General features: G+C 33.1%; 1 protein-coding gene across 1 annotated transcript in view; it reads right to left on the bottom strand.

Moving 5' to 3' along the window:
- Positions 1-25,261, bottom strand: part of LOC149779413 (uncharacterized) — a 142,304-nt gene that overhangs the window by 9,272 nt on the left and 107,771 nt on the right. Inside the window, exons 16-17 of the mRNA XM_089940073.1 lie at positions 16,419-16,492; positions 13,049-13,149 (exon numbers count right to left, since the gene is read on the bottom strand). Coding sequence (XP_089796199.1) covers positions 13,049-13,149; positions 16,419-16,492 — 175 coding nt within the window. The remainder of the gene's footprint in view (positions 1-13,048; positions 13,150-16,418; positions 16,493-25,261) is intronic.

Here is a 25,261-nt window from a genome sequence, read left to right as displayed (position 1 = left end):
TGCCATCGAACTGAAAACTGAACTTTACCATGCTTCACCTCTGTACCTCAAACAACTATTATGATATACAACATAAAAAGAGAATTGTAAAATATTAAGTTGTGACTTTGGCCTTGATATGACCTCAAATCTTCAGTGTAAGACATCTTCCAGTGTCCATCAATATGCAAGGAATTAAAGCTTCATCCATTTATTTTAAATAGCTGTTAAATCTGAAAGCCGTAGGGCTAATGTGAATAACACCTACACTAATGACATGTGATCTTGAAAGATAAGAACCTCAGTGTGGTAATATATGTGATGCACCTTTCACTGATGATATATGGTTGTACCAAGTTTCATCTACAATGGATTTAAAATTACAAAGTGGAAAGGAAAGTCCAAAAGTTCTAGAAATTAGAGTGGAAAGGTTGATTGTGTGAGTTTAACACTATTTTTCAGCATCTGAAAGGCCATACCAATATACTTTAGTGGAGGAAGAACCACTGACCATGGGAAGATACTGCAAAGCTTTCTCATACACTCACACTGACACAGCTGAGACTTGAACATATGCAGACAAGAGGTGAGAAGTCAATGATCTATAAAAAGAGTTCTTTAGACAACTCTACCACTCAGGACCCCTAGGGTAAAAAGGGAACTGCAAATAGAATGTATAAAACCATGACATGGACCCTGGATAAGATATAATCCCCAATGTGGCAAATACCACACCTTCAAATGATGGCATAAATGTATACCAAGTTAAATTACTTCATCTCAAATGGTTCCAAAGCTACCTAGTGGGAAGGAAAGTGTGATGGAAAGCATATGATGGTGATCTGTGACCTTCATCTTCAAGATAAAACTTCCAATGTGGCATATGACACACATGATATACAAATATACCAAGTTTCATCACTTAATTTTAAATGGCTTGAAATTTATAGAGCATGAAGGGAAAGTGTGATAGGAAAGGGAACAATTTTCAGATGTGACTTTGAATTTGAATATATGACCCCAATGAGGTATATGACACACCTTCATGAAATGATGTAGTTTTATCCCCTAACCATAACAAGCTTTACATTAAAGAAAAGGGAAAGTGTAAAATGAAACACAAAATACTGGGCTGTGTCAATGGCCACGAAGATAGGTCACCTAAAGTGGTACACAACACACTAAGTGATGATGTACCAGTATAAAACATTGTATCCTTTAATCTCAAATGGATTTTACAGTTATTGAGTGGAATGGAAATTGTAATAGAAACTTAAAACATTGACCCATGACCGTGATCATGAAGACAGGATCCCCAGTGTGGTACACACCATGCCTAATTAAGATTGTACAAATATAACAAGGTCCACATTTTAATTCCTTATGGCTTTCAAATTAGCAGAGGGAAAGTGTGATCAAAACTTTGAGCTGTGAAGATAGGACCCTCAATCTACAACACACCTAATGATGATGTACAAATACAAAAACTTTGAGCTGTAAAGACAGGACCCTCAATCTACAACACACCTAATGATGATGTACAAATACAAAAACTTTGAGCTGTGAAGATAGGACCCTCAATCTACAACACACCTAATGATGATGTACAAATGTAAAAACTTTGAGCTGTAAAGACAGGACCCTCAATCTACAACACACCTAATGATGATGTACAAATGTAAAAACTTTGAGCTGTGAAGATAGGACCCTCAATCTACAACACACATAATGATGATGTACAAATATAAAAACTTTGAGCTGTAAAGACAGGACCCTCAATCTACAACACACATAATGATGATGTACAAGTAAAAACTTTGAGCTGTAAAGATAGGACCCTCAATCTACAACACACCTAATGATGATGTACAAATACAAAAACTTTGAGCTGTAAAGATAGGACCCTCAATCTACAACACACCTAATGATGATGTACAAATGTAAAAACTTTGAGCTGTAAAGACAGGACCCTCAATCTACAACACACCTAATGGTGATGTACAAATGTAAAAAGTTTCACTCTTTAATCCCAAATTACTTTAAAGTTAGCAGAAAAGAAAGTGTCATAGAAAGGTAACATAATGAACCTTGAAAACCAGCTGTTCTGGAGAAATAACAAGATTTCAAGATGGCTGCCATAGCAGTCATAATAACTGTGTGAGGAGCACCATTTTCATTTAGGACCAACAACACCTCAATATGAAATTGTATGCAAAGTTTCATTACTTTTCTCAAAATATTTTTGGAGGGGTAGCTGTAACAAATTCTACTGGACAACCGACCCAAGCCCATCACAAAACTGTTTTTCTGTCTTTGACCTGTAGAGCAAGAAAAAGGAAAGAAAGACTTTTGGACCTTTCTTATTCCTGCTGGACTCCCAAAAGTCAATGACTGCTAAACTATATACAGCACCATTATGCAAACAGAAAGGAATAAGGGACATCAGATGAATGTTAACTTTCATTACCTTACCATGCAATATGGTTTACATGAGGTTGAAAGTTAGCTATAATGAATGCAAAATTATTTATAGCCATTACTGGATACAGAAATTTATAAGCACCAAGTTACACACCAAAGCAAATGCTAACAGGTAGACAGCACTATTTCTAATTCATTCAACAACTGCAATTTTATCAAAGAATGTTTTAGTGCATGAAAGTTTTCACATGACTACTGTGTTATTTATGTTGATAAACCCATTCTATGGTTTCAGTTATTTTTTAGTGTCAATTTTTTCATGCTTTTGTTTTAAAAAAAGATATTTTGGGGTACTTAAATTCATGAATTTCTAAAAGTTTTCTTCTTTATAGGTTTTTAATTTCAAGGGTTAACCTACAGAAATATTGAAAATACCAAACTTCTTTTTTTTACAAAAGAACAAAAATATGTCATAAACTAAAATGTTGGGCATCTGAATGGCTCCAACAATACTAATGCAATTATGCACACAAACACTGTCAACGTCAATCCTTCACACCATATTTTCATCTGTGTGCTCAACATTAAACTGAGGCAATGCATGCAACACCTGACCAAGTTAATTGGTTAATGAAGTGCATCTCTATATAGATCTTAAACTATTCTCCATAAATCTGCATCATGTTTTGATGATCATGATGTGAAAAGTGGTCAAATTCAAGTTAGATCCCTCCCTGAGGAAATATGTGAGAGATCAGACCTATTTATATATCGCTTTAATAAAGCTAGACCTGTGTCATTCTGCAAGTTCAGGATTATTTATGTAACAAAAGTGTGTGAACCAGTAAACTTCACTGACATGTTTATTTAGAGGCTTTGTCCAAAAAAGTACCAAGTAACCTTTAGTACTGGACCGTAATTAGTGTATGTATATGTAGTATTTATTTAGTATTTCATCCAAGAGTGATGGTATTTTAGTCTTGATGCTTCTTATTAACATTGCTGGGATAAAATTAGGGGTCCTTTCAGGAAGATTTTAGATTTAATGGGGAAGTTCTGTGACAATAATTAGAAATATAAATGTTTGCAGTAACTACGTTATTCAGTGAAACTGATTACAACTACATTAAATTTTAAATCACACAGAATAATGTAAGTTTAATCTTTTCATATAAGTATTTGTAACAGCAGTTTCACTTGAATGAAGAAACGATGTAAATAAGCATTTGATCTCATTTTCCTAATGGTACATTATTTCATTATTCTAATTCTCAACAAACTTTAAGGTAGTAGTTACAGTTTACATGTGCCTTTATTTTTCTCTCTATCCTTACTGATCTAAGGCAGTGAGAGAAACTGGAAGCTACCAGATACTGCATAGAAGCATAAGATTTGAGGAAAATGAATTGTTTGTGTCCTAAGTGGTTAGAGTGTCTACCTATGATGTGGGAGGTGACAGATTTGAACCTGGGCTGAGTCATACCAAAGACTTATATAAATGATATTGTTATCTACCTTACTTGGCTCTCAGCATTAAGAGGTCAGTGTAAGGACTGGTCAACCTGGTGTCAGATAATGTGACTGGGTGGGACATGATGCTACATGTTTGCAGCATGATGCCCCAGTGCTAGACATGACTATAAACTGCTACACTGCAGACATTGTAGTGATATGACTTAAATTGTTAAACCTACTTTAAAAATATTATGAATTATTATTTTTCAAAAATGTTTAAAATAAATAAACACCAGTAAAAGACTATATTCTATGACAGTAATAAAACTGAATTATCAACAATTGTGCTTTTGCGGTAGCTAGGAAAGCATCTGTAACAGAATGGGGTTGTGGTCCACATCGTGTATTTCTCTTAATGTTTGGGGGATTTTTAATTTCTGGTTCAGATCTACCATGAAATCCAAGAAATTGGTACACCATGAAAACGACAGCATGCAGCATATGTAATAACACGTCATGACATCACAAATGACAACATAACATAGAAAGGACACAATAATGATGCATACAATTATATTTGTGCTCTTTTCAAATGAAATTTATAAAACTTGTTTAAATTTCTTTTTATAAAAACAACAAATAAAACCCAAATATTTTGCTCATCATGGTTTGCCAAATTGACATCATTCAGCTTATTTCATAAATTCCATTGGAAATGATGGGCACAAATTAAAGAACGTTTCAAATTAAGTTGATAAAACTAGTAAAAATAATATTTAAATCTTTTGGTTACCAAGGACTGTAAAAGATTGAAATTTGACTCATTTCATTTGAAATGATGAGAACAACTAAACAAACATTTCAAATGAAATTGGTAAAACTTGTTAAATAATTTAAAATCTTTTGCTTACCAAGGTTTGCATAAGATTGAAATCATTCAACTCATTCAATAAATTCCATTTTAAATGATGAGCATGACTGATTTTAAGAACATTTCAAATGAAATTTATGAAATGAGTTGAATTATTTTAAAATACACAAAAACACAAACACTTGTCATTCAAATCTTAGCTTGTGCTCAGACCCAAATTTTTAACAATACTTTGCTAACTTAAGCGCTCTTATAAGCATGAACTTTGAAACTCTGAATCCCATCACAAACAGAACAAGAGCAAAACTAGTCGAGAAGCCATTTCCAAACTATAAAAAAGTAAATGGAACAGACCTGTACAGTTTAAAAGATGAATTCGTCTTATTTATAAATTTACGTCGAGGGCTGGAAATGATTGAAATATTATAAACTTGAATTGTATAGAGTTTTTATTTATAAAATGAAGTGCAGACAACAATTGTTCATTTGTATATCCTCCATAGGTATTAATGTAATTTTAAATAGATAGGAAACAACTATTTTACTTGGCACGGTACCATCTATAGTTGCTTATATGTCATGTCCAACTGCAAACTACATAGATCCTGATCTGCCATCGCAAAACACACTGGCAGATATGGGTCTATGCAGTTAATTAGTAGTGCTTAATTGAACAAATAATTCAGACTCTGATCTGCCAGCACATTCTCCAATGGAAGTTCATTGTCTATGTTGTTTACAGTTGGAATTGTCTTGTAAGCGAGTAAATACAATAAATTAGGGAGGAAAAGGAAAACAAAGAAACATATGCCACAGATACCTATACCATTTTGATGAAATTAAAAGACATGGGTCTATGTCAAACAGGGGACATAACTCCATAAATCTGGTGACAAAAAATTAATAATCAAACTTTACCTAGGTGTTGCTCAGTAGAAACTAAAGGTCTAAGTTTTAAGTCAAACAAATGCCACAACTTCACAAAATTTTGCTGAAAGGTGAAAAATGAGCTTGACCTAGGTCTTCTTAATGTAAGTCTCATACTAAATTCAAATTTAATCCATGAAGTAATTCAAAATTTACTTTGTGGAAATGAGTAGGACAGTAAAGAACATGAAGGGAAGGTATACACTGACATGGGCAACACCATATGTTGCCATAATTCTTTTTACTTAAGATGCATATAAACCAAAACAATGAGAATGTTGCCACCATGTTGACCAGCATATCATTGCAAGCAATGCATAAAGTGAGGCTGATCATGGTAACACATTTGCTTGATATTATAAGAATACTGTAGACCCCGCTCTCTTAGTACATTATATATATATAGAGGATCTCAAATGGATAATGATTTAATACCTAATTTATGAAACGAGTTGAATAATGTCCAACTTTTGCAAGCCTTGGTGAGCGAAAGCTGGATCTCTGGTCCAGCTAGCGTGAGAAAGCCTGCCAGTAGTTTCTTATGGGTCAGTGGTTCTTTCCGGGGTTTTCCAGGGTTCTTCCTCCACCAGTTATACTGGCCGCCATGTATAGCCTATATTGTGCTGAAAAATGGTGTTAAACACTACAAGAACAAAGCAAAAGCTGGACATTATTCAATGAGTTTCATAAATTTAATATCAAATCATTACCCATTTGAGATTCTTTTTATCACATAGTTTTTATTTCAGCAGAAATAATTTAGATAGAAAGAAGAACAAAGAATTTCATTCATTCTGAAAGATGGTGCACCTTTCATTTGTTGTGCATAAAAATATAGTCCCAAAAAAGGTTGAACTAGTAAAAGTACTTTGTACTTTTTTACGAACTATAAATCAAAGAAGAAGCTTCCATCCGAATAAACAGAACATTTTATAATGACAAAATCATTTTTCAAAACAGAATGATCAATGCGATGTGATGACACATTGTTTGATATGGTAAACAGTAGGCCTAGAGTACAAGTTTACCCTAAAATGTCACTTTCAGAACTAAACATTACATTGTTGCGATTTTTATGTGAAATAGGACTACTGAATGCAGAAATTCCCACAATTACTGCAATGCATTTGTGACCAGATATTTGCAGTACTTGACTGGAACAATAGACTGTACAGAAAACATAAACCAATTTCTTTTTTAGTCGGATTTGCATCCCATATATACTGCATAAAGATGCTGTGGTTGCAAAAAGTTCTGTCAGTTAGGAGACCCATTTATATCCAAATTCTTCTGTGAACAGAGGTGAGTTTTTTTTACTTCTGTACATTTACATTTAAACCATACTTGTATATACAGTGGATTCTATATGTTACAGATATACTGCTCCCTCCCCTCACCCTGCCATCAAATAAGCAATACCCTTAGTTTTACTTCTTATTGTTGTTCTTGTCTTGTAGCTTTATGCCATTTTTCTCATTATGATGTTGTTATACATGACATAACAAACCCCTGTGGGGGTAACATATCCATATTCAGACAGCCGAGATAATTTTTCCTCAATTTCCTTTTGCGAGTCGAGTTCAAAAATGGCTGCCAGAAATGTTCATTCAAAACCAAACATTCCAGAAGGTGGAGTTAAAAACGTTTTCCCATGATCTCAGCCAATCAGTAAAGAGGATACTGCACAATAATTTCATGGGCCGATTTGGACCAATCAGAATCACATAAAGTGATATTTTAACATGTGGTAGTATCAAAAATATGAAACTGCACATACTATAGGAAAACTATACCTACTATGTGATAAATATACAAATCCGTTCACTTTTATTTCTTGAATAATATAGAGATGTCAACATTTAGCGTCTGGATAACTCTATTTATGTAATTATTAAGCATGTGTAAGTCATATCTAAAAGTATTTTCTTTGCCACCAAATATATTGTATAATTTACCCCACAGTGGATAACTTATGATATCGCCTACTTCAATAGCATATTCCTTTATAAAAATCTGTTCACGAAATTTTCAAGGATGAATGAGCTCATTACACTGAATTTAACCTCTGATGTTGATATGGACATAGAGAGTGCATGAGTCAGTGTTTTGGCCTCTAACAATCTACTACAAAGGAGCTGGAGATAATGATTCCTACTTCAACAAACTGAAGAAGACAGCTGAGAAAAGATCACTATGCAAGGCTATGATAACCAGTGTCATGATTTCAGTCCCAAACCCTCAAGTGCCTTGACTGTGAGATGGGTCCAGGTCTCTGCTTAAATCCCAACCTGGAAGACACTTGAGTTCAAAGTGGGGAGGGCTTAATGGGCCAAGCAGGAAAATGGACCCTGTAGTTGGAGGTTGATACCAGAGGCCAAATCAGATAAGAGAAGGAAGTTCACCCTTTGTTTTATCTGTCCTTCTAGACAGCTTATGCAATAGCTCTTCACCGTTGCTGAGTTTTGGAGCAAAAGTAGGTTTTGCTTAGGCTTTGCCTTGGAGAACTCGCCAAAATGATCCAAAGGGTTTGGGGCATAGATCTTGGATATGCTGGCAGTAAAACAAACTTGGTAGTTTTCTAATCATATTTTTGGACAACATCTTATGGTACCTCTATACTTGCTTACAAGTCCAAATGCAAACTGTACAGACCCAAATCTGCCATCAAATAATACATTGGCAGATCTCGGTCTATGCAGTTTGTTAGGAGTAATCTGTAAAACAAACAATATAGACACTGATCTGTCAGCACATTATGCAAAGGATTCAGGGTCTTTGCTGTTTGTCATTTTACTCAACTTATAAGCAAGTTTATATTGTAAATTATTATACTGTTTATGTGGGGACAACAATTCCTAAATCCAAAATTCTTTTGTGTGCCCTCATGTTGGTCTCTAGACAACTTCTGGATTAGCTTCCTTGCCATTGCCAAGTGAGGGAGCAAAGCATGTCAAGTTTAGGCTGTGGCCTGGAGAACTGGACAGGATCCTAGCCTGCAATGATCTAAAGAGTTTTGGATGTAGTCAGTAAATGTCATTTACCACCTCATCATAAAGTGGAGTGGAAGAGAACGCAATTGCTGAGAAGGATATTGTGGGTTCTTCTGGAAACGAATCTGCATTTAAAAAGCAATGACATGGGGAGGGTGGGACAGGACTAACTCATTAATCCTCTGACTGGAGAATGGAATTGGTGATTCCTTGTCAGCACAGGAGGCTGCAAATGACAATTCCCCTTGCCTACCAAACAAAAAAATACGACTGGAGGCATGAACAATCTAGGGCATGCCCAGTATGTTGATTCAAGGGTCCATGGCAGTCATTCATAGTATCATCAGTAGAAAATGAGTCATGGCCCACTCACTGATGGGTGTTGTAATTCCCCAATTTCTGTAGGTGTTGAATGGGAACATCAAGAAGCATGGTGTATCAACCTAATCCTTTCCCTAAACCAGTCCTCAAAACTTGAAGCCATTCCCTATAGGGAATGAATGGAAAAAAAAGAGAAAAAGACAGTTATCAAACAGATCCCTTCCCATTGAATAGTGGTCTAAATGCCTCTAATCTGGTACAAAAGACTGATGTCCCTGCTTGTTGCTGGTACCTGATGAAAGTAACTGAGCAATGGCTGGTCTGATGATGCAAACCTAACTGAAGAGTCTCTGTTTGGAGAACTCGAGTCTGATAAATGAAATCTCCTTCATTTAATTCATGGTCAACTTGAGCAAGGTGACAACTGCACTTCCTTTGCATGGGGAAAGCAGGACTCACTAATGGAGGCTGACAGCTTCACTACACCAGGTAATGTCAAGGATTCAACCCTCTCAGGAGTTTACATCTTCTTAGCACAAGTCAAAGATGTTTACTTAAATATTAATTACTTCCAATACAGTTTCAAAAACTACAGTTCCAAATCCTGTGGAGCTCAATGGTTTCTTGATATCCCTCAACTTGACGAAATCCTTAAGGGGGCACTCTACAAATATCATGAACTTCTGTGAGAGTGACAGGTGCAAGGTGAAGTTGTTTGCATTTGTAACATGCACAATGGAGAGAATATTGGCATACCTCTATGTTACTTCCACATACTGTGGCTTAAATTTCACTGGAAAATGTACATAAGCAAATTTTACATGATCTAAACTCAGCTGACCAAAACAAATGCTCCCAAGTGCGAAAAAGATCAGCCTGAATTAGTCTAAAACACACTTCTATCTCAGTAGTTATTAAAATAGGGAAAATGAATTTTGTCAGACTAGATAGTACCGGCTTCTGAAAGTGCAACGAATGAATTACCAAATATATAAAATGCAAAAAGTTATCATCTCTTATTTTCAGAATTTACCTCAGTCCAGAAAGTGAAAATAAACAAGTGGAGCTAGCAGTTTTTTGATAAGTACACATCAGAAGCAATGCCAAGCTTGGAATAAGGTATCAGACTGGGATCATATTTTTTATTCTAGATTTCTAATTACTAATTGGAGGAGTGAATAATTTCCTTAGTCTGGGGTCTGGCACCAAGAAAAGATAGTCCAATGCAATAAATAGCAAGTAATGTAGCACTGTTATTAAAAGAAATTTTTAGAAATATAGCAGATAAAATTAGTTTTTTGGGACAAAACTTCTAGAAGAAATGTTGTTTCAGCCTTTTGAATACTTATCAATAATCACCAATATCAGTCAAGTTCTTTATTTCTATGGCTGAAGTTCAATATTTTCAATAAGAACTTGGTTAAGATCAAATTACTGAAACAAATATTTGGTAAATCATGTGTAAAGAAATAAATAATTATGTCATCAATTACACAAGTAAAATATTATTAGCATTCAGATAATTTAATAAGTCCTGGATAATTTAATAAGTCCTGGATAATTTAATAAGTCCTGCAGGTAATATAAGGAGATTTATATCATCAGACTGTTAAAATTAAATTGTTCCTTTGCACCTGGTTTAGATGATTTTTTTCAGTAATGAATGAAGTTGTATTTTGAATTTTTATTCACAATTAATGATTCTGTATTACATGTACAAACATCAGTCAGTTATCAGCTGGTGTCTTGCACATAAATGTCATGGTCATTCACTACCATGTACTGACATTGTCTTGAGTGTCCTGAGTTTAAGACAAACTCTGAGAAAATTGTAATGGGCCTAGTTTTAACCAGCTGAAACACCGTTTTGTTTTGTTATTTAACATTGATACTTTAACACAAATGCTTAAACACAGATATTATAACAATGATACCTTAAGACTGATACCTTAACAAATATCTACACAGATACATTAACAAATATCTACACAGATACATTAACAAATATCTACACAGATACATTAACAAATATCTACACAGATACATTAACACCAATTCTTTAACTTAGATATTATAACACTAGTACTTTATCAAAGATGCTTTAACAGATATTTTAATACGGATACTAAAACACATATTTTAACAGTTATTTTAACAGATACCTACACACAGATGTTTTAGCACTGACATTTTAACCCAGATACTTTAGCATAGATATTTTAACAGATACCTATTCACAGATACTTTAACACAGATAAACAATTCACATACAGTTAAAGCTCAGTTATCCTGAAAATCAGTCAATCTAAACCAAATGTACAGTCAACTCTCAATACCAAATTGATTAAAATGGAGTATTCAGATTCCAAAATAAACATTATTAGAATTGACTTTAATTTGATTTGAATATATATCTCCTGACTCCAATATATGCCAGCTAATAACATGCTTAATTCCTATACATGTCATAGATCCAAAAGAATATGTAAATCTATGGCACGTAAATATTTAATCACAAGTAATATATATTTCAAATGTATAAAGATATGCAATAGATCTTAAAATTAGTTAATATAATACCTGACTTGCCACCTTGAGTGGAATGAAAATCAGGATGCCAAACGAAAAAAAAAATCATTTGGAGAAAAAAAATCAGGATCAGTGTTTGTGACAATAAATTTATAAAACCTATTTACTTAACCCTTTACCTCATAGAGCAAAGTTACCCAGTGCAGTGTGCTATAAATAGAACACCTGTTACCTATTCAACTCCATACACAAAGGCCTGCCTGTTAAATGTTAAGCAATGTAGTGTATGTTACGTTTAACAGCAATTTTAGCCATTTTACATTTTTGCTACACATCTATTATGTGTGGAAAAATTTAAGAGTAAAGCCGATTGTTATAGTTGTGTAATTATTTTTCACAGAAGAATTTTTTATGTGCTTTAAAATCTTGAGAGAACTTGTTCACCGTTATGTCAGTGAAGCCACGTTACCAACCATAGCTGCCATTTCTTATACTCGAAATTTACAAGTTTTTTGTCCGCGTCTACATCACTAAGTCATCTGAATTTGATAATTTATAAAAACTAATTGCTGCCTACATCAATATCAGAGCCTTTACCTAAGTTATTCAAGCTTTCATAGTTGTGATTCTAATCGTGAAAACTTCGTAAGTACTGAATGAAATCTGCGACCTCCATTTTGGAGAGTGGAGATTATGACCCAGTTACTTTAAATAACAGATTTCGACCAGAGCATAAACATTGACCACGTGATCTGATGTAATTGTCATTCGCAGAAATGAATGTAGTATCTAATAGGGGGTTTTCCCTGAAGGTGGCGCTACGAAAACCTGCTTAAAATGGCTGATGTTTACAGCAGGTGTCAAAAGGGACTTCCATGTGAATGGAGTATAGGCATCCAAAGGCGCTTGCATGAGGTAAAGGGTTAAGTTGAAAAATGTATGTTACAGTCACACCATGAAAATCTATCATGTTTCCATTTTCATCTTTTATGCTGGTATTTAGTGTTAATTCAATTAACACAATAAATATCAGCACAAAAGATGAAAATGGAAAAATTATAGATTTTCATCATATGACTAATGTATTCCTCACTGAATTTCAGCATCAATTTTGCTCTCTTTGATGGAGACACAGCCATTGTGGCTCAAAATGTTTGGTCTTTTCTGGCATTTTAAAAATCTGAATTTTGTGTTTTAAAAATATCAGAAAATCTGAATTTTCAGAATTTTAAACAAAAGTTTGGGCTGCTCCTGAGTAAATCTGGATAAGTGGTACATCTGTAATATTAGAGATATAAGTATAGATTTGTATTTAAGATTCATACTTCTCATTTAATGTGCAGATTAAACAACAAAACAGGCTAATTTAAATGAAAAGCAGGATCATAACAAACGATTTTTTAAAACTGGCTTGAAACAAACTAGTTTGAGGCAATCCCCAAAATCCAAAATCCAGTCTATTCTAGTATTTTCAAATCCCTGACGGGTTTTTCACTACGTGTATGTCTACATATGTTTAATGAAGCAGAATAACATCCTTGTGAGAGATCATTACCTATGTTTGAGAGAGTCAGCTCCTTCTTTGGTCTTTGATGATGGGGCACTTAGCAACCGTGGCTCCCTGTAACTAAGGCATGTGGCATTGGGTGGACACCACTACCAATAAAAATTCATAATTATTTAGTCAACATTTAGAAGCAGTCCAACCTTATTCCTACTGCTAGAAGTAAGCTCCTTACCATAGCTAAATACTGCTAGAAGTAAGCTCCTTACCTTGCCTAAAGACTGCTAGAAGTAAACTCCTTACCTTGCCTAAAGACTGCTAGAAGTAAACTCCTTACCTTGCCTAAAGACTGCTAGAAGTAAACTTCTTACCATGCCTAAAGACTGCTGGAAGTAAACTCCTCACCATATCTAAAGACTGCTGGAAGTAAACTCCTTACCATGCCTAAAGACTGCTGGAAGTAAACTCCTTACCATGCCTAAAGACTGCTGGAAGTAAACTCCTCACCATGCCTAAAGACTGCTGGAAGTAAATTCCTCACCATGCCTAAAGACTGATGGAAGTAAACTCCTTACCTTGCCTAAAGACTGCTGGAAGTAAACTCCTCACAATATCTAAAGACTGCTGGAAGTAAACTCCTTACCTTGCCTAAAGACTGCTGGAAGTAAACTACTCACCATGCTTAAAGACTGCTGAAAGTAAACTCCTCACCTTGCCTAAAGACTGCTGAAAGTGAGCTTCTTACCATGCCTAAAGACTGCTGGAAGTAAACTCCTCACCATGCCTAAAGACTGCTGGAAGTAAACTTCTTACCACGCCTAAAGACTGCTGGAAGTAAACTCCTCACCATGCCTAAAGACTGCTAGAAATAAACTCCTTACCTTGCCTAAAGACTGCTGGAAGTAAACTCCTCACCATGCCTAAAGACTGCTGCAAGTAAACTTCTTACTATGTCTAAAGACTGCTGGAAGTAAACTCCTCACCATGCCTAAAGACTGCTGGAAGTAAGGTCCTTACCATGCCTAAAGACTGCTGGAAGTCAACTCCTCACCATGCCAAAAGACTGCTGGAAGTGAGCTTCTTACCATGCCAAAAAACTGCTGGAAGTAAGCTCCTTACCATGACTAAAGACTGCTAGAAATGAGCTTCTTACCATGCCTAAAGGCTGCTGGAAGTAAGGTCCTTACCATGCCTAAAGACTGCTGGAATAAAACTCCTTACCATGCCTAAAGGTTGCTCGAAGTAAGGTCCTTACCATGCCTAAAGACTGCTAGAAGTGAGCTTCTTACCATGCCTAAAGACTGCTAGAAGTGAGCTTCTTACCATGCCTAAAGGCTGCTGGAAGTAAGGTCCTTACCATGCCTAAAGACTGTTGGAAGTAAACTCCTTACCATGCCTAAAGGTTGCTGGAAGTAAGGTCCTTACCATGCCTAAAGGCTGCTAGAAGTAAGCTTCTTACCATGCCTAAAGACTGCAAGAAGTGAGCTTCTTACCATGCCTAAAGGCTGCTGGAAGTAAGGTCCTTACCATGCCTAAAGACTGCTGGAAGTAAACTCCTTACCATGCCTAAAGGCTGCTGGAAGTAAGGTCCTTACCATGCCTAAAGGCTGCTGGAAGTAAGGTCATTACCTTGCCTAAAGACTGCTGGAAGTAAACTCCTTACCATGCCTAAAGAATGCTGGAAGTAAACTCCTCACCTTGCCTAAAGACTGCTGGAAGCAAACTCCTCACCATGCCTAAAGACTGCTGGAAGTAGGATCCTTACCTTGCCTAAAGACTGCTGGAAGTAAACTCCTTACCTTGCCTATAGGCTGCTGAAAGTGAACTCTTTACCATGCCTAAAGCCTGCTGGAAGTAGGCTCCTTACCATGCCTAAAGACTGCTGAAAGTGAACTCTTTACCATGACTAAAGACTGCTGGAAGTAAACTCCTTACCATGCCCAAAGACTGCTGGAAGTAAACTCATCACCATGCCTAAAGACTGCTGGAAGTAAACTCCTTACCATGCCTAAAGAATGCTGGAAGGAAACTCCTCACCTTGCCTAAAGACTGCTGGAAGTAAACTCCTCACCTTGCCTAAAGACTGCTGGAAGTAAACTCATCACCATGCCTAAAGAATGCTGGAAGTAAACTCCTCACCATGCCTAAACACTGCTGGAAGTAGGATCCTTACCTTGCCTAAAGACTGCTGCAAGTAAACTCCTTACCTTGCCTATAGGCTGCTGAAAGTGAACTCTTTACCATGCCTAAAGACTGCTGGAAGTAGGCTCCTTACCATGCCTAAAGACTGCTGAAAGTGAACTCTTTACCATGCCTAAAGACTGCTGGAAGTAAACTCCTTACCTTGCCTAAAGACTGCTAGAAGTAAACTCCTTACCTTGCCTAAAGACTGCTAGAAGTAAGGTCCTTACCATGCCTAAAGAATGCTGGAAGTGAGCTTCTTACCATGCCTAAAGACTGCTGGAAGTAAACTCCTTACCATGCCTATAGGCTGCTGAAAGTGAACTCTTTACCATGCCTAAAGACTGCTAGAAGTAAACTCCTTACCTTGCCTAAAGACTGCTAGAAGTAAATTCCTTACCATGCCTAAAGACTGCTAGAAGTAAGGTCCTTACCATGCCTAAAGACTGCTGGAAGTGAGCTTCTTACCTTGCCTAAAGACTACTGCTGAAAGTAAGCTCCTTACCATGCTGAAAGATTGCTGGAAGTAAACTTCTTACCATGACTAAAGACTGCTGGAAGTAAACTCCTTACCATGCCTAAAGACTGCTGGAAGTAAACTTCTTACCATGCCTAAAGAATGCTGGAAGTAAGCTTCTAACCTTGCCTAAAGACTGCTGGAAATGAGCTTCTTGCCATCCCGATAGATTGCTGGAAGTAAACTTCTTACCATGCCTTAAGACTGCTGGAAGTAAGCTCCTTACCTTGCCTAAAGACTGCTGGAAGTGAGCTTCTTACCATGTTTGAAAAACAAAACTGTATTCTAAGCTATCACATGCAGATTTCCATTTCTTGCTTGATGTATATTACTTTAATACATTATAACTACAGTCAGGTTCAACTGACATAATTTCAATGATAATATGTGCATTTGAGTGTGATGTCAGTTTTGTAATCCAATGTTTTCACTTTATTACCTTGAACTGTGGTCTCTACTATAAACGTTATTTTTTATGTGAATTAGCTGTCATATCTAAATTTGGGAGTTTTGTGCATTTAAATTTTGTAACTATAGAAAGTTAGTGATTTATCTGAATTAGTGATAAATATGCACAGAGTAAGGTCCATAACGATTTGTTTCCACCTAATAGTAGGATAAGTAAAAATTCATGAAATGCTGACCCTGACTCATTGACATAAATTTAAACCTAAATGAGATTTTAAAAAGGAAGTAAAGAAGATGTGAAAAATGTGTACATACCTGATGGTTGGGGTTATCTGTCGGACATTCCAAATGAATTGCTTCTTCACAGAAAGACTCTAATATGGCAATACCTGAAAAATCAAGAAAAGTTACTAGGTAAATTGATAGTAATGAATAATCTAACAATGTGGATATAAGCTATTACCAGGTAAATTTATAGTAGTTATGGATATTCTAACAATGTGGATATAAGCTATAACTAGGTAAACTGATAGTAGTTAATGATATTCTAACAGTGTGGATATAGCTGTATACTCCAATGCTGTATTATCGGGGTCTCTATATTATCATGGCAAACAGGTTTTTCTACTTAATTTTGGACATGTGCAATCTAGCAGTTGTTTACTGATATAAAGCTGTAGCCTGTAAGGACACAAATATATTGTAGCACAATTTCCTCTAAAATGAAAACATTTTGTATAAGTTTACATTGAAAAAGAATGCACATTACTTTTTTGTAAAGTGCATGCAATTCCATTGATCATCATAAACAAAACTCTAGTCTAACTTGGTATACCTGTACTGGCTTTGACTATGAAATATATTCAGTGTATTGTCTGATGTTTGATGATTATAGGTCATATACTGATGGTGATGTACATGGTACATGTCCTTACAAGGTTAATGTTGCAATTTCATTCCATGGAAGCCAATATATACCAAAATTGGGAAAATGTAGCTATTATCATACTCTTTGTATGCAAATAAAAATACAATAACAGTTAAACTTTCCTGAAATCAGTAATATTTCAATAAAGAAAATAATAATAATAATAATAATAATAATAATAACAATAATAATTTCTTAAATATTTATATTTCATTCCCCCAAACTGCATCTAAATTTCATATAAAGTTAAATAATCATTGTTCATAATTTGCAATGTTCTTATTCATGGATTTCCACTCTAATTACATTTGTGTGTTCAATTTGATCTTTTGATCTTTTTGTATATTGTGAAAATATTCTGCCATTGCAAGCGTGGACATTGTTTCTCATAGGTAAGTTGCAATTTATAGTATTATAATAACTGCATGCTACCATACCTAAGTTATTCAAATACTGCGACAATATAGAGTTCTTCCCCCATGTTACATTAATCTGGGTTAGACACCATATGCTGCTTTATTTACATTTACACACTTCGATTGACAAAGGTTTTTGTATGAATAGAAAGAGAGAAAGTAATAGAAACTTTACAATTATAAATAAGCAGCAATATCAAAACAGTATATTAGGTACCAATAAGAACATTAAGTACTGCAATAATACAGTGTTCTGGGCTAGCAGGTAAATTGACAGTAGTAATGGATAATCTAACAATATGGATATAAGCTATTACTAGGTAAATTGATAGTAGTTAATAGATATTCTAACAATGTGGATATAAGCTATTACTAGGTAAATTGATAGTAGTCATAGATATTCTAACAATGTGGATATAAGCTATTACTAGGTAAATTGATAGTAGTTAGATATTCTAGCAATGTGGATATAAGCTATTACCTGGTAAATTAATAGTAGTTATAGATATTCTAACAATGTGGATATAAGCTATTACTAGGTAAATTGATAGTAGTTATAGATACTCTAACAATGTGGATATAAGCTATTACTAGGCAAATTGATAGTAGTTATAGATATTCTAACAATGTGGATATAAGCTATTACTTGGTAAATTGATAGTAGTTATAGATACTCTAACAATGTGGATATAAGCTATTACTAGGCAAATTGATAGTAGTTATAGATATTCTAACAATGTGGATATAAGCTATTACCTGGTAAATTGATAGTAGTTATAGATATTATAACAATGTGGATATAAGCTATAACTAGGTAATTTGATAGTAGTTATAGATATTCTAACAATGTGGATATAAGCTATTACCTGGTAAATTGATAGTAGTTATAGATATTATAATAATGTGGATATAAGCTATAACTAGGTAATTTGATAGTAGTTATAGATATTCTAACAATGTGGATATAAGCTATTGCCTGGTAAATTGATAGTAGTTATGGATAATCTAACAATGTGGATATAAGCTATGGATATTCTAACAATGTGGATATAGGCTATTACCAGGTAAATTGATAGTAGTTATGGATAATCTAACAATGTGGATATAAGCTATGGATATTCTAACAATGTGGATATAAGCTATTACTAGGTAAATTGATAGTAGTTATGGATAATCTAACAATGTGGATATAAGCTATGGATATTCTAACAATGTGGATATAAGCTATTACTAGGTAAATTTAGAGTAGTTATGGATAATCTAACAATGTGGATATAAGCTATGGATATTCTAACAATGTGGATATAAGCTATTACTAGGTAAATTGATAGTAGTTATAAATATTCTAACAATGTGGATATAAGCTATGGATATTCTAACAATGTGGATAAAAGCTATTACTAGGTAAATTGATGATAGTTATAGTTATTCTAACAATGTGGATATAAGCTATTACTAGGTAAATTGATGGTAGTTATAGTTATTCTAACAATGTGGATATAAGCTATTACTAGGCAAATTGATAGTAGTTATAGATATTCTAACAATGTGGATATAAGCTATTACTAGGTAAATTGATGGTAGTTATAGTTATTCTAACAATGTGGATATAAGCTATTACTAGGTAAATTGATGGTAGTTATAGTTATTCTAACAATGTGGATATAAGCTATTACTAGGCAAATTGATAGTAGTTATAGATATTCTAACAATGTGGATATAAGCTATTACCTGGTAAATTGATAGTAGTTATAGATATTATAACAATGTGGATATAAGCTATAACTAGGTAATTTGATAGTAGTTATAGATATTCTAACAATGTGGATATAAGCTATTACCTGGTAAATTGATAGTAGTTATAGATATTATAATAATGTGGATATAAGCTATAACTAGGTAATTTGATAGTAGTTATAGATATTCTAACAATGTGGATATAAGCTATTGCCTGGTAAATTGATAGTAGTTATGGATAATCTAACAATGTGGATATAAGCTATGGATATTCTAACAATGTGGATATAGGCTATTACCAGGTAAATTGATAGTAGTTATGGATAATCTAACAATGTGGATATAAGCTATGGATATTCTAACAATGTGGATATAAGCTATTACTAGGTAAATTGATAGTAGTTATGGATAATCTAACAATGTGGATATAAGCTATGGATATTCTAACAATGTGGATATAAGCTATTACTAGGTAAATTTAGAGTAGTTATGGATAATCTAACAATGTGGATATAAGCTATGGATATTCTAACAATGTGGATATAAGCTATTACTAGGTAAATTGATAGTAGTTATAAATATTCTAACAATGTGGATATAAGCTATGGATATTCTAACAATGTGGATAAAAGCTATTACTAGGTAAATTGATGATAGTTATAGTTATTCTAACAATGTGGATATAAGCTATTACTAGGTAAATTGATGGTAGTTATAGTTATTCTAACAATGTGGATATAAGCTATTACTAGGCAAATTGATAGTAGTTATAGATATTCTAACAATGTGGATATAAGCTATTACTAGGTAAATTGATGGTAGTTATAGTTATTCTAACAATGTGGATATAAGCTATTACTAGGTAAATTGATGGTAGTTATAGTTATTCTAACAATGTGGATATAAGCTATTACTTGGTAAATTGATGATAGTTATAGTTATTCTAACAATGTGGATATAAGCTATTACTAGGTAAATTGATAGTAGTTATAGATATTCTAACAATGTGGATATAAGCTATTACTAGGCAAACTGATAGTAGTTATAGATATTCTAACAATGTGGATATAAGCTATTACTAGGTAAATTGATGGTAGTTATAGTTATTCTAAAAATGTGGATATAAGCTATTACTAGGTAAATTGATGGTAGTTATAGATATTCTAACAATGTGGATATAAGCTATTACTAGGCAAATTGATAGTAGTTATAGATATTCTAACAATGTGGATATAAGCTATTACTAGGTAAATTGATGGTAGTTATAGTTATTCTAACAATGTGGATATAAGCTATTACTAGGTAAATTGATGGTAGTTATAGTTATTCTAACAATGTGGATATAAGCTATTACTAGGTAAATTGATGGTAGTTATAGTTATTCTAACAATGTGGATATAAGCTATTACTAGGTAAATTGATAGTAGTTATAGTTATTCTAACAATGTGGATATAAGCTATTACTAGGTAAATTGATGGTAGTTATAGTTATTCTAACAATGTGGATATAAGCTATTACTAGGTAAATTGATGGTAGTTATAGTTATTCTAACAATGTGGATATAAGCTATTACTAGGTAAATTGATGGTAGTTATAGTTATTCTATCAATGTGGATATAAGCTATTACTAGGTAAATTGATGGTAGTTATAGTTATTCTAACAATGTGGATATAAGCTATTACTAGGTAAATTGATGGTAGTTATAGTTATTCTAACAATGTGGATATAAGCTATTACTAGGTAAATTGATGGTAGTTATAGTTATTCTAACAATGTGGATATAAGCTATTACTAGGTAAATTGATGGTAGTTATAGTTATTCTAACAATGTGGATATAAGCTATTACTAGGTAAATTGATGGTAGTTATAGTTATTCTAACAATGTGGATATAAGCTATTACTAGGTAAATTGATGGTAGTTATAGTTATTCTAACAATGTGGATATAAGCTATTACTAGGTAAATTGATGGTAGTTATAGTTATTCTAACAATGTGGATATAAGCTATTACTAGGTAAATTGATGGTAGTTATAGTTATTCTAACAATGTGGATATAAGCTATTACTAGGTAAATTGATGGTAGTTATAGTTATTCTAACAATGTGGATATAAGCTATTACTAGGTAAATTGATGATAGTTATAGTTATTCTAACAACGTGGATATAAGCTATTACTAGGTAAATTGATGGTAGTTATAGTTATTCTAACAATGTGGATATAAGCTATTACTAGGTAAATTGATGATAGTTATAGTTATTCTAACAATGTGGATATAAGCTATTACTAGGTAAATTGATGGTAGTTATAGTTATTCTAACAATGTGGATATAAGCTATTACTAGGTAAATTGACAGTAGTTATAGTTATTCTAACAATGTGGATATAAGCTATTACTAGGTAAATTGACAGTAGTTATAGATATTCTAACAATGTGGATATAAGCTATTACTAGGTAAATTGACAGTAGTTATAGTTATTCTAACAATGTGGATATAAGCTATTACTAGGTAAATTGATGATAGTTATAGTTATTCTAACAATGTGGATATAAGCTATTACTAGGTAAATTGATGGTAGTTATAGTTATTCTAACAATGTGGATATAAGCTATTACTAGGTAAATTGACAGTAGTTATAGTTATTCTAACAATGTGGATATAAGCTATTACTAGGTAAATTGACAGTAGTTATAGATATTCTAACAATGTGGATATAAGCTATTACTAGGTAAATTGACAGTAGTTATAGTTATTCTAACAATGTGGATATAAGCTATTACTAGGTAAATTGATAGTAGTTATAGATATTCTAACAATGTGGATATAAGCTATTACTAGGTAAATTGATGGTAGTTATAGATATTCTAACAATGTGGATATAAGCTATTAACTGGTAAATTGATAGTAGTTATGGATAATCTAACAATGTGGATATAAGCTATTACTAGGTAAATTGATGGTAGTTATAGTTATTCTAACAATGTGGATATAAGCTATTACTAGGTAAATTGATGGTAGTTATAGTTATTCTAACAATGTGGATATAAGCTATTACTAGGTAATTTGATAGTAGTTATAGATATTCTAACAATGTGGATATAAGCTATTACTAGGTAAATTGATGGTAGTTATAGTTATTCTAACAATGTGGATATAAGCTATTACTAAGTAAATTGATGGTAGTTATAGTTATTCTAACAATGTGGATATAAGCTATTACTAGGTAAATTGATGGTAGTTATAGTTATTCTAACAATGTGGATATAAGCTATTACTAGGTAAATTGATGGTAGTTATAGATATTCTAACAATGTGGATATAAGCTATTACTAGGTAAATTGATGGTAGTTATAGTTATTCTAACAATGTGGATATAAGCTATTACTAGGTAAATTGATGGTAGTTATAGTTATTCTAACAATGTGGATATAAGCTATTACTAGGTAAATTGATGGTAGTTATAGTTATTCTAACAATGTGGATATAAGCTATTACTAGGTAAATTGATGGTAGTTATAGTTATTCTAACAATGTGGATATAAGCTATTACTAGGTAAATTGATGGTAGTTATAGTTATTCTAACAATGTGGATATAAGCTATTACTAGGTAAATTGATGGTAGTTATAGTTATTCTAACAATGTGGATATAAGCTATTACTAGGTAAATTGATGGTAGTTATAGTTATTCTAACAATGTGGATATAAGCTATTACTAGGTAAATTGATGGTAGTTATAGTTATTCTAACAATGTGGATATAAGCTATTACTAGGTAAATTGATGGTAGTTATAGTTATTCTAACAATGTGGATATAAGCTATTACTAGGTAAATTGATGGTAGTTATAGTTATTCTAACAATGTGGATATAAGCTATTACTAGGTAAATTGATGGTAGTTATAGTTATTCTAACAATGTGGATATAAGCTATTACTAGGTAAATTGATGATAGTTATAGTTATTCTAACAATGTGGATATAAGCTATTACTAGGTAAATTGACAGTAGTTATAGTTATTCTAACAATGTGGATATAAGCTATTACTAGGTAAATTGACAGTAGTTATAGATATTCTAACAATGTGGATATAAGCTATTACTAGGTAAATTGACAGTAGTTATAGTTATTCTAACAATGTGGATATAAGCTATTACTAGGTAAATTGATGATAGTTATAGTTATTCTAACAATGTGGATATAAGCTATTACTAGGTAAATTGATGGTAGTTATAGTTATTCTAACAATGTGGATATAAGCTATTACTAGGTAAATTGACAGTAGTTATAGTTATTCTAACAATGTGGATATAAGCTATTACTAGGTAAATTGACAGTAGTTATAGATATTCTAACAATGTGGATATAAGCTATTACTAGGTAAATTGACAGTAGTTATAGTTATTCTAACAATGTGGATATAAGCTATTACTAGGTAAATTGATAGTAGTTATAGATATTCTAACAATGTGGATATAAGCTATTACTAGGTAAATTGATGGTAGTTATAGATATTCTAACAATGTGGATATAAGCTATTAACTGGTAAATTGATAGTAGTTATGGATAATCTAACAATGTGGATATAAGCTATTACTAGGTAAATTGATGGTAGTTATAGTTATTCTAACAATGTGGATATAAGCTATTACTAGGTAAATTGATGGTAGTTATAGTTATTCTAACAATGTGGATATAAGCTATTACTAGGTAAATTGATGGTAGTTATAGTTATTCTAACAATGTGGATATAAGCTATTACTAGGTAATTTGATAGTAGTTATAGATATTCTAACAATGTGGATATAAGCTATTACTAGGTAAATTGATGGTAGTTATAGTTATTCTAACAATGTGGATATAAGCTATTACTAGGTAAATTGATGGTAGTTATAGTTATTCTAACAATGTGGATATAAGCTATTACTAGGTAAATTGATGGTAGTTATAGTTATTCTAACAATGTGGATATAAGCTATTACTAGGTAAATTGATGGTAGTTATAGATATTCTAACAATGTGGATATAAGCTATTACTAGGTAAATTGATGGTAGTTATAGTTATTCTAACAATGTGGATATAAGCTATTACTAGGTAAATTGATGGTAGTTATAGTTATTCTAACAATGTGGATATAAGCTATTACTAGGTAAATTGATGGTAGTTATAGTTATTCTAACAATGTGGATATAAGCTATTACTAGGTAAATTGATGGTAGTTATAGATATTCTAACAATGTGGATATAAGCTATTACTAGGTAAATTGATGGTAGTTATAGATATTCTAACAATGTGGATATAAGCTATTACTAGGTAAATTGAGAGTAGTAATTGATATTCTAACAATGTGGATATAAGCTATTACTAGGCAAATTGATAGTAGTTAATAGATATTCTAACAATGTGGATATAAGCTATTACTAGGTAAATTGACAGTAGTTATAGTTATTCTAACAATGTGGATATAAGAGTGCAGAGTTACTGTGACGATATGGAAAGAAACCATGTTTCATGGCTCTATCTCAAAATTTATTTGCAAACTTGATGCTTAAGATGAAACATTGTGGAATCTAAAATATCTCCTAGCTATAATGTATAAGCATAGCAAGTTTAATCCATTTATCTTAAGCAACTCAATAAAACAAACATAAAATGTGACTTAAACCTCTAGAACTGACGTAATGTTGACTGTGATGGTAGGACCTGTGATGTGGTATGCAACCCAATATCTAGTGTGATGTATAAATATTGCAAGTTTCATCCCTTAATCTCAAATAGCTTTAAAGTTAGTGAGTTGAAAGAAAACTGTGCTGGAAAACATTAAATACTGAGTTATGACTTTGACCTTGAAGATATGACCCCAAATCTGGTGCAAAACACACCAGCTGATTATCTTACCAGTATATCAAGTTCAATCCGTTAATCTTGAGCAAATCTGAAGCTAAAGAGCAGAACAGAAAGTGTGACAGAAACCAACAAATACTGAACTATGACCCTGAACTGAGTTACCACAGCAGGCGGGTGGTTCAGGGGACCTTCCCCAAAAGAAATACAGGTTTGTTTTTTGCTTTCA

The sequence above is a fragment of the Sinohyriopsis cumingii genome, chromosome 17, assembly GCF_028554795.1.
Source record: "Sinohyriopsis cumingii isolate HCF-2022 chromosome 17, ASM2855479v2, whole genome shotgun sequence".
NCBI classification, from domain to species: Eukaryota; Metazoa; Mollusca; class Bivalvia; order Unionida; family Unionidae; genus Sinohyriopsis; species Sinohyriopsis cumingii.
Note: the sequence above shows the minus strand (reverse complement) of the source record. Positions and strands in the feature narration are given on the sequence as shown.